Genomic DNA, 16,335 nt, shown 5'->3' with positions numbered 1-16,335 from the left:
TTGCTGCCTATGGCTTCTTCTAAGATTTTTATGGTTTCTCATCTTATATTTAAGTCCTTTATCCATTTTGAGTTTATTTTACTTACTTTAAATCCTGAAATTAAAGATAAAATCATTGTTTAAATGTCTGGTGGAGTCCAGAGAGACACTGGCATGGCTTGGATTCTATAGTAGTGACATGATTTGCATTTGAAAACCTAAGCCAAAAAGAGGCAGAGTATTAATGATAAAAGCTACCTACTCATATTTGTTGAATACTACCATATACTGTTTTAAGAAATTCAGACATATTCATTTATGTAACCCTCACAAATAACCTAAGGAGGTAGGTACTACTTTCATAGATACTTTTTGGAGAGGTCACTTACCCAAGGCCACACGGTAAATGGTGGAGCTGGGACTCCAACCTATGCAGTCTGAAGGTTGTGCTTTACCCACAAGAGGAGGCCAGGTCATGGGTTCAGATATAAGCCCGTGTCCAGAGAGCGTAGCGTGAGACAGACAGCTGGAGTGGAGTCAAATGATACATATGTAGCTCTGGGTTCAGGATAGATAGAGATAGATAGAGATAGAGATAGAGATAGAGATAGAGATAGAGATAGAGATAGAGATAGATAGAGATATTAGACATGAGAGCAGAGATGATCTGGGGCAGTGTCTCGGGAGTAAGAAGTAAAAGGTGTAGGAGAGAAGTGAGTAGAGTCAGCCATGGGAGAGCTCCTCAGAGTGAGTCAGATTCTGTAGAAAATCCTCCACACCTGCTAGTATACTTAGGTTTTTATGAAATAATTTTATTCCTATGGAAGTGGGGTCAGGTGCGTGCGTGGGGAGGGGAGCAAGGTACTAAGGTTTGAGGCAAATAACTAATTTAAATTTCATTTACCTACAGTTTAGTCCATGAGACTTTAGCCAAGATCCTTCCCTCTTACCACATCCAAGCTAAAAAATGTGAGAGGAAATAACCAGCCACACAATGCTGAGTTAGCAGACCTAAGTACAAAGCCACAATGGATATGTCAGAAGGCTACCAGGGTGTTATTTATTTAAATCTATTTTGTGAAATTCAGCACCACCTTAATGGTCTGAAAGTGTTAAAGTATGTCCCAAGTACCTAAATTACTCTCTAAATGTAATTTATGCTTGAGAATAATCTGACTAACTTGATTTAGAACAGCAGGAAATAAGTTATGCTGCACATAAATGGAGCAGCAGTGTAATTTTAAATACTGCTTGCATAGTGAATGAGAATTTTAATATTTGCAAAATTTTAAAATCACTTGATTTATTATCCATATGTTTATACTGATATTTTTGGTCCTTTATTTAGTTCAGTCGACATCTCTTCATATTGCCAGGGAAAAGAGGCAACAACTATTTTCCCTGAGATATAATATAGAGGGTAAAATTTATATTTATTTCCCTGAATGTTATCTTTAATATCTCTATGTTTTTTTAATTGGTACTGCCTTTTCCCTCAATCATGTGTACAGTGAAATTAATGCTGTGAGGATTTTAGGGAGCTTAGTGACTGATTAGAGATTAAATTTACAAGTGTAACATTAAAACTAGTAAAATTTTCATTCATTCAGAATTTTCATTGGTGGGAGTTTACATTTATAAGTCATTATGATAAAAATGAAATTTTACATAGTGCATTTATGAATAGCCTTAGACTTGCTGTTAACACATATTAACTGAATGTGTCTTTAAAAATTTTATGTAATGCTTGAAATTGAGTTTAAAATATTATTACTCACTTTAAATGTCATTACATGCAAATGTGCATGCTTTTATTCTTTAATATTTTGTTTGACTAGAGGTACTCATTTTAACATTAGTCTATAATAATAAAAACATAATATGCTAATCAGACTGGATGGCCTAACGACCTTCAGGACGAAGCTGAGGCAGCCTCCGAGGCTGCAAGGGCTGAGCCCCTTGCACAAAATTTCATGCATCGGGCATCTAGTTTAATTATAAAATTAGACCAGCTTTACAGTTTTCAAAGTTTTGCAGTTGTAGGCTATACAGAATACTCTCTACTTAGATCTTGACAAAATGACAGTGGAAGTAGTTCAGAGAGAGTCATTAGATATGCAGAGATTTGGATTGCAGGAATAATGGAAAGGGAACAAAAGGGAAGGTGGGCCTTTCAGGAATATGGAAGTCATGTACAGTCACAAAGTCCTGAGGCAGTAGCAGAGCATGGGGGGATAGCAGGCAGTACATTGTGCCTGGCAATTCCATCTTGCTTCATTTTTCTGGACCTGGAACAAGTATGTAAATAGGGAAACCTGGGCCCTTGGCCTGTTTCCCTTCTCTTCCTCCCTCCAGCTCTGGCTTGTAGAGCTATGGGTACCATGATCAATTGTATGGACCCCTATGGATTTCTTTTCTTGAAGAATTGAGAGGAAAGATCATCTGTGAAGAGGAAGAGGGCCTAGGATGGGAGGAAATTTTGTGGAATCTGAAGGAAGATGGTGATTGCCAGTGTGGTTAGTGGTGGAGGAATATGTCTGTGCAGCAGCCTGGAATGAAAAGAGTGTGTATTTATAGCACAAATGGAGAAACAATCACTTCCCAGTAGTGGAAAGGTTTGGCAATAAGGATAATTCTGGTGATTGGGTAGGGAAAAAAGCAAAGTAAGAAGGGAACTGCTACAAACATGGAATGGTAAATTGTGACCAAAAGACTTCTCTATCCTCTGATTAGCTTCTTTCTGCCTGTTTCTCAAACTATGGTAGCAGGAAAAGAGTGGGAGGTGGTAGTTGTTAGCATGTGAAACTACCTTTTAAGATTATTTCTAATGACTGTATTTTTCTAAATATCAGAATATGAAATGTGCATTGTAGGGATCTTGACAACAGATAAAATATATAATGAAAAGCAAAATCAACTACAGGCTTACTAAGATGGAACAATGCCAACTATGCATCATTGTTTTTCAGATTCTCATTTAACAACTCTTTGGGTCCAATGATACAAGTGCCTGTGAGACATACACAATGTACCAATTTTTTAAAAGGGAATACATTCTTAAATGTATTTTGTAAGTTTTATATTGTGTATTAGATACCACTTAAAAAGATATAAAATATTATTAAACATGTAATATATTTCTAAGATCATTTTGTGGCTGATGGTAATATGATATTGATCACCTCTAAAATGCCATCCTATATAATAAAGATGTAATATGCAAACGGTCGTTACGCCGTGAAGCGTAATGACCGACCATGTAACAAACGTATCATGGATCAGCAGGAGGGTGGGGCAGCGAGCTACAAGCGGGCGGTGGAGAGCTACAGGAGTGGGCAGGGCAGCAAGCTATGAGGGGGGGCAGGGGGAGCTACAGGAGGGCGGGGCAGTGGGCGGAGAGCTACTCGTGAGCTACTGGTGCACAGTTTGTGCACAGGGCTACTAGTTAATTATAAAAGGCAGAATTCTTATTTTTAAGCTCTCTGTAGTGAGAGACTCTTTTCGTTACCATTGGCTGCCTTTTTTTTTTCTTCTGCAACTAAAATAGTCCGTTTTATAAAAAAAATCTTTATTGTTGAAAGTATTACACATGTACCCCTTTTCTCCCCCATTGACTCCCTCCTCCCCAGGCCTTCACCACACTATTGTCTTTGTCCATGAGTTATGCATATATGCATATAAGTTCTTTGGCTAATCTCTTCCAGCTCCCCACCCCCCCTGCTTCCCTCTGAGATTCTTCAGTCTGTTCCATGTTTCCATCCTTCTCATTCTATTTTATTCATCACTTTATTGTGTGCATTAGATTCCACATATAAGTTAGATCATGTGATATTTGTCTTTCTCTGACTGGCTTACTTCGCTTAGCATAATCATTTCCAGGTCCATTCATGCTACCAAAATACAGTCTACTTTAAATATTTTTGTTTGTTTTTTGTTTTAAATATTTTTAAATTAAGAAATTTAGTTAGTAATTACATGAAATGTGTGATAGAATGCAAGCTACATATAAATGCATAATTAAATATTTGGAAGATAATAAAGAATAAAAATAAGAAAAAAACCCTGCCAGTCTGCCTCTGAATTGTTTAATTGGTATGATGAGAATTCCTCCTGAAAAAAGGAAATCCCAGCAAAGACCATGTAAGGCAGTGAAAGGCACCATTGAAACCACAGAGATCTGATAGACTCCCCTCTCTACCATTTACACCTATTCACTTTTTTGGCAAGTTACTCACCCTCTTATTTTTCTCCAGGGGAAGGAGGAATAATGATTGTTATGCTGCAGGGGGTGTTGTAGAGTCAGTGAAATTGGATATGTAAAAGCACAGAGCCCATTGCCTGACTCATAGTAACTGTTTAATACATGTGACTTCCATTCCCTTCCCAGTAAAACAGGAAGGAGTTGTGGCATGACTTAAGTTCTAAAATAATTTCAACTTCCTAAATGGATGTAGAGAACTGAGAAGATATTTGAAACTATAATCCATTGCATCTCAAGAGTAGCACTCAGAGGACTTTGACAGACTATTGTCCTCGGAGGCAGTCCTACAGCCAAGATATACAGAGTGCCTTTTGGTTTAGTGCTAGCAAATATTTGTTTGGACAGGCCCTGGGTGATCCAGTAGATCATAAACCCCATAAGACTTTCAAACTTACTTTGTAGATTTTTTTTCATCTTGATTGTATATTAGAATCACCTGGGTGATTTTAAAAATACCAATATACTGATTTAATTGGTCTTTAGGGGGGCCTGGACTCAGTGTTTTATTGTTATTGTTTTTCCAACACCCAGGTGATTCTTATGTGCAACTGTTTTAAGGTAAATATAAAGGTGGACTCATATAAGTTCCTCCAGAATTTCAACTTAAAGTGTTAGTGGATTCAATAAAAATAATTATAAAGGGAGATAGCAGTGATATTGAAAGTGATAGACTTTATGAGGTCATTTAATTTTGATCCATTAGAAATTGAATGGCTTCTAAATAATTTATTATATGTTAATATATTTTTAAATTCCTATAATTAAAAAAATAAGTATGCTCACAGGGATGAAAATACTCCATAATAATTGTCTTTACCTTTGTTTCAAACAAGAAATGTATTCAATTTTAACGAAAGAAATGAACAAAATAAACTGATGTACAAAATACAACCAGAGGCATGGATACATGGAACAGACTGACAAATGTTAAGAGGGGAGTAGGTTGGGGGAGACTGGATGAAGGAAGGTGAAGGGATTAGCCAAAGAACATATATGCATAGACCATGGACACAGACAAAAGTGTGATAAAGGCCAGGGGAGGGAAAGGCCGAGGGTTGAGTGGAAGGAGCAAAGGCGGATAAAATGGGGGACATCTGTAATAATGTCAACAACAACAACAACAAAACAAAAACCAAAAAAAGCCTTTTATTTTCATTAATCTTTTCTATTTAATATTATTCTTATCAATGTAATTAAGTGTGCATTCTATGTTCAGATACTTTTATATAATCCATTTTTTTCTTGATCCATATTTTTCACCTCTAGGCATTTTGACAGATCTGTTGAAAAATGGCGACGGTTTCATTATGATATGAAGGTATTTAATCAATGGCTAACAGACGCTGAACAGTTTCTCAAAAGGACACAAACTCCTGAGAATTGGGAGCATGCCAAATACAAATGGTATCTTAAGGTAAGATTTTGTGATTTCTTTATTCAAACTGTGTTTGTCGTCACCATAGTATCACAACTGCTTAATTTTTTTTATGTTTAGGTTATGAATGATGATGGAAATTTATAATTCCTGACTTTTGTTGTCATCACTGCACATAGTAGAACATCATTATAATGATGATGCTGGGAGGCTGTGCTATGGATTTTTCTGGACAGGATGAAAGTTAGCTTAGATATAACTGGTTTATCTGATGAAAGTGTAATTGAATCTGTGATACCAGGGAGCATCTTCAGGCAGGGTGTCCTATAGCTTTAGGGCAGTGTGAGTTTTTGTTTGTTTTATGTTGGATACTGTCCAGAAGAAGAACTTGTGGTATACTTAGCAATAATGTAGTTGCTAGAGATATCCATCATGATAAAATTACAGGTCTGTTTCCCTAAGGACAATTTGTAGTAATGTAGCAATATTTCCATATATTCTATTGACAAACTGCCTTCAGAGATAGTCCAGAGGCCAAAACAATGCAGAGTTAATTGAAGGTACTTATTGACTTTTTTATGGTTTATGTTAATGGAAAGGCAACATATGGATTACAACCAGTACAACATTTAATTTCAACTTGCTGTGTCTTTTGAGTATGCAGATAAAGATAAATTGGATTGTGGAGGTTATAATTTAGGTTATAAAATATACAGTTTAGGTGTAAGAAATATTGTGTTTATTATACCAAGTCTTAACTATTTTTGCAACTTTTTAAACTCAAGTTGTTCATGTAGCAGTGTTCAGTCAAGTAAATTTGAATTGTGGCCAATTTTTGATGCCAGAAAATGCTGATCAAGACAGATGAAAGCAAAAAAGAAGGCAATTTATTAAATAGTTCTGATGTTTCAAAATGCTGGATTCATAAAAGCAATATCATATTCAACCTTACAATTCTTCATTCTCAAAGATTTTTGCATAGCAAACATGCATTTTGATATTAAAAAAGAAAGCATTTATATACCTATGTATACGTAAAGTATGTAAATATAGAAAATGAATAATTTAAAAATATTGTATAATTATGTGTATGTCAATCAAAGTTATATATACACAGCATTGGCATTGGAGGTAGAAAAATTTTATTGATTTCCTAATCTGGCATCATACAGAATATAAGTTTTGTAATAGCACTAAAATAAATTTTGAGCTAATATAACATCACTAGGTCTTTGACTTAAAGGCAGAAACATTAAGTGTAATATAAGGTTTTCTTGGGGAGATTATAAATCTCTTGCTATTTCCAAAGATATATGACACAAAGTAGTTACATATTTGATTTTTATTATAAAATAATATATACTCATAATGAGGAAAATAAAACAATATAGAAGTATATTCATACTTCCATTCCACTCCACAGAGGGTGATTGTTTTGATAGGGATTTTGATACATATTTCGGATCGGCATCCTTGTAAAGCCCACTCTGACATGGAGATTAGCATACAGAAGGTTTATTAAGGAATGCTTTTGGGGATTGAACAATTGGTTTATGAAGTTCTTTGGCATAATTTTCTTCATGTTTTCATGTTTCCTATTCTTGAGGACTGTTAAGCTTCTTGGATCTGTGGGTTTAGCATTTTCATCAAATTTAGAAATTTTAAGGCATTATTTTTAAAAATATGTTTCTGTCCCTCTTTCTTCTCAGGGACTCTGATTATGAACATTAGGCTGTTTAATCTGTCCGACTACTCACTGGTGTTCTGTACTTTTTATTTTCAGTATTTTAAAATAATTCATTTCACATATCTTGTATTATAAAATTATCAAATCCAATTTTTTGCAGTATCTAATCTGTGGTTAATCATATCTAGTGTATATTTTTAACCTCAGATGTTGTTTTGTGTGAGTCAACACATTATTGAAGTGTGATTTAGGATTTTTTACACCTTCCACGTCTCTATTCAATGTGTCAATCTTCCCGCTACCTTCTTGAAAATATGAAATGCAGTTATAATAACTGTTATAATGTTCTTGTCTGTTACTTTTAATATCTATACCTATCTTGGGTCAATTTCAATTTCATTTTCTCCTCATCATGCTTGTTATTTTCTAGCTTCTTTGCATGACTGGTAATTTTTTTCTCTTGATTTTGATTTTTAAAAATTTTAGTGAATTTATTGGGGTGACATGGCTTAATGGATCATCCTATCCATTTGATTATTAAAATTCTCTAATAGAATCCAATTGTGATGACCACATACACATAAAATTTCCCTTAATTTGCCAAAACCGGTTTGGCTCAGTGGATAGAGCGTTGGCCTGCGGACTGAAGGGTCCCAGGTTCGATTCCGGTCAAGGGCATGTGCCTGGGTTGCGGGCACATCCCCAGTGGGAGATGTGCAGGAGGCAACTGATCGATGTTTCTAACTCTCTATCTCTCTCCCTTCCTCTCTGTAAAAAATCAATAAAATATATTTAAAAAAAAATTTCCCTTAATTTTCTTTCTAAAGTATACATCGGATGTCTCCATGACATCTGAGGGCATACCCATTCTGAAAAGGCACCAGGTCTCACCTTACAGGTACTTTCATCTCATTGGCTTACTGCATCATCATCAAACTGTATATATTAAGCTTTTGATCACAGACAGCACTTTTTATTTTCTTTCTTTTATCTTTATTGAATATATTGGGGTGACATTAGTTAATAAAATTATATAGGTTCAGGTGTACAATTCTGTAATACATCATCTGTATATTGTATTATGTGTTCACCACCCAAAGTAAGTCTCCTTACATCACCATTTTTCCCCTTTACCCTCTTACTAGTATACCTCCCCCACCCCACTTTCCTTTTGGTAATCATCATACTGTTATCTTTGTCTATGAGTTTATGGGTTTTTTGTTTTTTTGTTTGTTTGCTTGCTTAATCCATTCACCCTTTTCACCCAACCTCCCAACTCCCTCCCACCCCCCTGACAGCAGTCAGTCTGTTCTATGTATCTATGAGTCTGTTTCCATTTGGTTGTTTGTTTATTTTGTTCATTAGGTGAAATCATATGGTATTTGAAATCATATAAGTGAAATCATATGGTATTTGTCTTTCTCTGCCTGGCTTAATTCGCTTAGCGTAGTATTCTCCAGGTCTCTCCATGCCGTCTCAAAGGGTAAGAGATCCTTGATTTTTATAGCTGCATAGTATCCCATTGTATAAATGTACCACAGATTTTTTTATCCACTCATCTACTGATGGGCCCTTGGGCTGCTTCCAAATCTTGGCTATTGTAAATAACACTCCAATGAACACAGGGGTGCATATATTCTTTAGAATCAGTGTTTTGCATTTATTTGGATATATTCCCAGAAGTGGACTTGCTGGCTCCATAAGGCAGTTCCATTTTTAATTTTTTGAAGAAACTCCATACTGCTTTCCATAGTGGCTGCACAAATCTGCATTCCCACCAACAATGCATGATGATTCGCTTTTCTCCACAACTTCAATAACACTTGTTTGTGGATTTATTGATGGTAGTCATTTTGACAGGTGTGAAGTGATATCTCATTGTGTTTTTGATTTTCATCTCTCTGATTATTAGTGACATTGAGCATCTTTTCATATATCTATTGGTGTTCTGTATGTCCTCTTTGAAGAAGTATCTATTCAAGTCCTTTGCCAATTTTTTAATTGGGTTTATTTTTTGGTGTTGAGTTGTGTAAGTTCTTTATAAGTTTTGAATATTAAACCCATATCAGGTGTATCAATGGCAAATACGTTTTCCCATGCAGTGGGTTGCCTTATCATTTTGTTGGTGGTTTTCTTTGCTGTGCAAAACAATTTAGCTTGATGTAGTCCAATTTGTTTATTTTTTCTTTGCTTTCCTTGCCTGAGGATATATATTAGAAACAATACTGCTGTAATAAGTGTCTAAGAGTTTACTGCCTATGTTTTCTTCTAGGATTTTTATGGACTCAAGTCTTACATTTAAGTCTCTAATCCATTTTTAGTTTATTCTTGTGTATGGTGTAAGAAGGTGGTCTAGTTTCATTTTTTTGCACATATCTGTCCAGTTTCCTGAACGTCATTTATTGAATAAACTGTCTTTACCCCATTGTATGTTCTTGCCTCCTTTGTCAAATATTAATTGACCATAAAATCAGGGGTTTATTTCTTTGATTTCTGTTCTGTTCCATTGATACATGTCTTTTTTATGACATTACCATGCTGTTTTGATTACTATGGACTTTTAGTATCGTCTGATATCAGGTAGTGTTACTCCTGCAACTTTGTTCTTCTTTCTCAACATTTCTGTGGCTATTCAGGGTCTTCTGTGGTTCCATATACATTTTTGGAATATTTATTCTAGTTGAGTGAAAAGTGTATTTTTTAAGAAACATTTTCTTTATATATATATAATTGATTTCAGAGAGGAAGGGAGAGGAAGAGAGAGATAGAAACATCAATGATGAGAGAGAATCATTGATCCCCTGCCTTCTGCATGCCCCCTACTGGGGATCGAGCCCACAACCTGGGTATGTGCCCTTGACTGGAATCGAACCCAGGACCCTTCAGTCCATAGGCCAGCACTCTATCCACTGAGCCAAGCCAGTTAGGGCGAAAAGTATATCTTGATAGGAATTGTGTTAAATCTATAGATTGTTTTAGGTAGTATTTACATCTTAATTATGTGAATTGTTCCTATCCATGGACACAGTATATGCTTCCACTTATTAGTATCTTTTTCAATTACTTCAGTGTCTGATAATTTTCCAGTTATAGGTCCTTTGTATCCTTGGTTAAATTTGTTCCTAGGCATTTTTTTTAAAATTTGTATCCTGCTACTTTACTGAATTCATTAATCAGTTATAGTAGTTTTGGTGGAATCTTTAGGATTATCTATATAGAGTATCATGCCATCTGCAAATAATGACAGTTTTATTTCTTCCTTTCCATTTGGATGCCTTTTATTTCTTCTTCTCTGATTGCTGTGGCTAGGACTTCCAGTAGTATGTTGAATAAGAGTGGTGAAAGCGGACATCTCTGTCTTGTTCCTGATCTTAAGGGGAACGCTTTTTGATTATGTCCATTGAGTATGATGTTGGCTGTGGGTTTGGATGACTAGTAATTTTTGATTGGGTGTCAGACATTATGACTTTTAACTTGAATGCTTGATACATTTATGCAAATGAATATTATTGACCTTTGTTCTGGGACAGTGTTAACTAGAAAATAATTTAATCTTTTGAGCTTCTTCCTTTTATACTTAGTGAGTTTTGAATGGAACAGCATAATTCTAGGGCTAATCCCCCCACCCCACTGAGGCAAACTCTTCTGAGTATTCTCTCTGATGTCTTATGATTGATGCGGATTTTCACTGTGGCTAGCAGAACTGCCATTATTTCCATCCATATATGAGCTCTGGTGATTATTAGATTTAATCCCTTTGTGTAGTTATGCTCCAATCTTGTATAGTTTCCTCACATATATGAGCTGATCAGGACTCAAATGAAGACTGAGAACTGGAAGGGAGCTCTCTGCAGATCTCCAATGTTTTCTTTGTGTATCTTCTCTCTGCTACTCTGTCCTGTGAACGCTAGCCACCTTGGCTTCCTTGAAATCCCAGTTATATCTTTTCAACTCAAGGAGGCCTCCTGACTTTGTGATTGTTCCTTCCATTCTTTGTCATATCCTGGATCTCTCTCTAGATGATAAGCTTGGGGAAACTGTAGGGCTTACCTGATTGTTTTCTAATTTCTCAGAGATCACTGTCTTTCATTGCCTGAAGTTCAATGTCTTCAAAACCATTGTGTTACATATTTTGTCCATTTTTTAAGTTTTTAACAGGGAGGTTGAATCTGGTCCCTGTTACTTCAATTTGGCCAGAAGCAGAAGTCCAAAACAAATTATTTTGTCATTTGATCTTTTAGTACATATACTTCTATAAAATCTTGCAACTATATAATAATTTTAAATGCCCTGAAAATGTCTAAAGGCCCCTGCTTCTTCATAATGTGGTGTAGTTGAAATTGGTGAACATTTTATTAGAACTTTTTCCTGTAATTGGAGAATTTTAAAAAGCAAGGGGAATAAAAAAGGCAGAAGACATATGTAGTATTATCAACAATAAAATATTTATTTATTTAGTTTGTTTTCACCCAATTTATTGATAGAATAAGAAAGGATATTATCAATCTCCAAGGAAAAGTGTTTCTAGCCAAAGGACTTTGAATGATCCACAAATTCTCTAGAGTTCAGGTATTTTTTTCCTAGTGATTCGTAGTGTCCAAAATCATGCACATGAATGAACATGTGCCTGAGATGGCGGAGGTTATCTTTTTATTCTGATCAGTCTCAGAAAAAGAGTCTGGAAAGATATTGTAAGTCACTTCCATTGATAAGACAAATGGAATCTTTGGTAATTTCAACTATCTTAGGCATCATCATTGTTGATTGACTAATAATGAATAAGAGAAAAATTTTAAATTTTGCTAGAAAATTATTTTAGGAAACAGTATAGATGGTGCCTGCTAGCAGCAGACATATTTGTTGCTATGAATCACTAATGGTTACTTTGAGGAAAATCAACTAAGCTGCTTATATACTAAACAAATATATACAGGTATAGATCAGAGTTTAGCCTTATATATATCACTAGAGGCCTGGTGCACAAATTCATACATGGGTGGGATCTGGCAGGCTGGCCCATCGGACGGATGGGGCCAGGTGGCCAGGAGAAGGGGACGCAGGAGGTTGGCCAGCTGACCCCGTCCCCTGGTCAAACTCCCTGTGGAGGAGACAATATGCATATTAGCCTTTTATTATATAGGATTATTAGCAAAGGTATCATGTTTATATATGAAATAGCATTTTTAAATATACATGTTTGAGCTTGTCTATATTTCTATGAACTGCATTTTATCTTTTTAGTTTTAAAAATAACATTTCACTATCCTTCTCAATCTTTGTATTATCATTCAAAATAAAGTAATTGCCTATATCATAAAGATGGTCTAGTTCCATGAAGCTCAATTATTTTTTCTCTGTCCAAAGTGAGTGATAAAATTAAATATACCAATTCTTATTTTTCAAGCTATTAAAAAAATAACACCATTGTGGAGAAAGAACCTCTTTAAAAATAACATGCTTTTACATGAGAAAATATCAATCACGTTATATGCCACTAAAATTGATTTGTTAATAAAGTCATTCAATTATTTATGCAACTCTTTATATGTTAATTTAACCACCAGTAATTGATTGCATATGCAACGTTTTATCACCCACAAAAATATTGACATGCCACATTAGGCTCCAATAGAAGTTTAAAAGATTGACTAACAGGTTAGTAGCCACATTTATAAAGTATGGGTTCAGCTCCTTTAGCTCAATAACTACAGAATCTTGGGAAAGCATCTTAAGTCTCTCCATGTCTCTGCTTTCTCTTTTCTTAAATATGAATAAAAATAATATATACACAAAATAATTACTCATCAAATGTAATATATTATAACTAATTACACTTCATAAGTTATTAGCTTGTATCTATAAAAACAAAAAATTATTCACTGAATTACTGTTCCCAAATATCTGAAATGCAGATTGAACAACTTAGAAGTTTCATTAAACCATATTTTTATGAATTATGACATTATACAAAGTATAGCTCCTGGAATAGGAATTGAGGAAAATTCCAATTCAGCAAAACACATCCTCCTCAGATAGCTGACACTTCTGCCTACTCATTTTAGAACTAACAAGAAGAAATGTTAATGGGTGTTTTTGAAGGGAAAGCTGAGCATCATGAAGGAAAGTTATGAAAATAATGTTAACTCATATACTGACAGAGTGAACAGTGTGCCAAATACCTTGAGAGAACACAGAAAAGTGAATATTATAACATGCCCTAATGTTTATCTCTACATGTTCTTCTAGACTAGAAAGAAATGTTTTAAAATATGGGCTCTTTTTAATGGGGTTCAAAATTCTTGATATAACAGTAGAAATGTTTAAAAATCACCAATAATTTGAGTATCTAAAAGAGTGGAATATTCTTGCTATTAATGGAAGGGAAGGCTGTTTATAAGATAATGCTGCAAGTGAACCATGTTAAAAATTAACAACTTTTTTAAAGAAATTCCATTTGATATCAACCTTAAGAAATAAACAAAGTGACATTGTTTAGATGAAACTTTTTAGGCTTTCAATCAATGATGTTAAACAAACAAAGGGAGTGAAGTAGCAATGTGTTATCTTGACAGGAGTTAACTGCTGTTTTTAGGCAAAATATCTTCTTAATGTTAAATTAATTAGTTTACTGCTTTATCTTTCCATGTTACTGTGTTTTACTTCTCTATAATACATGTTATATGGTGGATACATATTATATTTTATATATTACTGAAATTAATTTAAAGCTGTTTACTTGTACCATAATAGTAAACCTTAATTTATTGTGATTGAGGATACTTAAATCAACATGGATTAATTATGCCATATTGTAATGTTCACATTCACTATCAAATCCCCAAAAGCTTGTAGTTTAATTTTATGTTATAGTTAAGCAAATTACACTTTTTCTTTTCTCAAATTGGACATTTGCATGGAGAATGGAAAATTGCATGTGCACCATGTAGTTATAGCATGAGAGCATGAGAACATTGCTGTAATCTCTCAGATGAGGAAATAAATGGAGACAAAGGACACTGGTGTCTTGGAGTTGGGGAGAAGGCAAAGAAAGGAGAGCCTAGTGCTATCAAAGACTATTTTAGCTTCTCTTCAGCTCTGCTTTACCTTGGCTATTTGTGATGAAAGAAAATTCTAAAGCATTTTGTATAGGACCTAAATCTTACAAATTTAGATTCACAGAGCACATTGATTGGAGTTGGGTAACTTGTGGCCAAAAGTTTGAGAAAAGTGAGTCCATGGAAAGGCTCTCTCCTCATAATGGAAACACCCAGGGTTTCCAATTCTTCTCAACCTGCTTTCTGAGCTTGCAGCCCAGAAAGCCTTCAAGTAGCAGGTGCCATCATTGAAAAACCACTGGCTTGCCCAGAAATAAAGAATACTGGTTAGATGTGTGTAGGTCATGGGCACTATATGCTACAGAGAGTGACTTTTTTGAGTTTTGATTTGGGTATATGTCTATGCCTTATTGATAATCTCCTTCAAATAATGCCATAGGAGATGATTGACTTGGAGTTAATATTGATCAAACCTAAGGCCACCTAGAAAAAGGCATATGGTGTAAAAGACCAAACTGCATACAAATATGTTTTCTATGGAGTCAGTTTTTACAGTGCTGATCTCACCAGCTGGCTGGTGAGTTTGAAGGCTTCTTAATGGTCACACTGCTGGTATTCAAATGCTAATAGAAACTTTGATGGGAAAATCACTTGAGTAAAAATTTCTGCCATCTGTTGTCCTTCACTGGGACCCCAGTGTTAAGAATAATTTGTGCTATTGCTGGCCCTTTATATTTCCCCAGCAGTAATAAAATTTCATAAGATTTCATTTGGTGGTCACAAAGCTATCCTGGTTTTATAACTAGAGAACATACACTCACATAAGGGAATCAGCAGGAAAATTTACTGCTAACAGAATTTGTCTCTAGTCACTTTCTTTAGGGTTGTAGCAATCTATAAATATGAGAATAGATCTTAAAATGAGTTTTTCAATGTTATTAGCTGGTAGTGGCATGAGAATTCATTCTCTTAATACACTTAAACAGTTGGGCACTTCATTCTTTTGTAAATATTGTTAGCTTTTTATTGCTGCTTAGAAACTCCTCTACAACTTCTTGGTTCCTATGTATCTTTTCAGAAGTAGTAAATAACAGATTTATTGGGAGTTTGGGCACAGTGCAGAAATTCAGAGAGGGGCTCTAAATTGTTGCCCATCAAATGTGTCTTTCATAGACTAAATATATTAAAATAATTGGATAATTCCAATAGCTTGTTCTTAAAGTTCTGTTGTACAGAAGGGCATGTTTAAGGAGATGACAGATTGCCGTGCATTATTGAAAAGAAGCAAGAACCAAGACGATAACTTACTGTAGTAATCATACTAGTAAAGAATTGCTTAAGCCCTGCCATTGTGGCTCAGTGTTTGAGCATGGACTCATGAACCAGGAGGTAACAGTTCAATTCCTAGTCAGGGTACATACCAGGTTGTGGGCTCAATTCCCAGTAGAGGGCGTGTGGGAGGCAGCGGATCAATAATTCTCTCTTATCATTGATGATTCTCTCTCTCTCTCTCTCTCTCTCTCTCTCTCTCTCTCTCTCTCTCCCCCTTTCTTTCTGAAATCAATTAAAAAAAGAATTGCTTAAAATGTGTGAAAAACATATCCCTAAGGGATTCCCATTCTTAGAATAAGAAATTATCAGGAGAGTAAGAATCTACAAAAAAAGTAAAGCATGCTAATTGCAAATTCCAAAGTGAAAACTGCTAACATCAGCATAAGAGCAATGTGAAGCAGAAACTATTTAATGAAACATAAGATTAATGTTAATATAGGTAATTTTTATGAATTACAATATTGTGTAAAGAGGAAGTTTCAGCCACATTGATCTTGTTTCTACTCACATAAATTTTACTATTTCTTTAAATGTTTGTTCCTACCATTAAACCTGCTTTTCTCTTTGCCTGACAAGTTCTCCCCTACCCCTGTCCTTATCACTTGTATCTCAGTCCCCCCCTTTCAGGATGTTTGTACACTTCTCT

General features: G+C 35.0%; 1 protein-coding gene across 1 annotated transcript in view; it reads left to right on the top strand.

The window, feature by feature from the left end:
• DMD (dystrophin) overlaps nt 1-16,335 on the top strand; it is a 2,279,750-nt gene that overhangs the window by 1,109,905 nt on the left and 1,153,510 nt on the right. Inside the window, exon 44 of the mRNA XM_023751347.1 lies at nt 5,507-5,654. Coding sequence (XP_023607115.1) covers nt 5,507-5,654 — 148 coding nt within the window. The remainder of the gene's footprint in view (nt 1-5,506; nt 5,655-16,335) is intronic.

Source organism: Myotis lucifugus, unplaced genomic scaffold, assembly GCF_000147115.1.
Source record: "Myotis lucifugus unplaced genomic scaffold, Myoluc2.0 scaffold_20, whole genome shotgun sequence".
Lineage (NCBI taxonomy): Eukaryota > Metazoa > Chordata > Mammalia > Chiroptera > Vespertilionidae > Myotis > Myotis lucifugus.
This window is presented reverse-complemented; position numbering and strand designations above follow the sequence as displayed.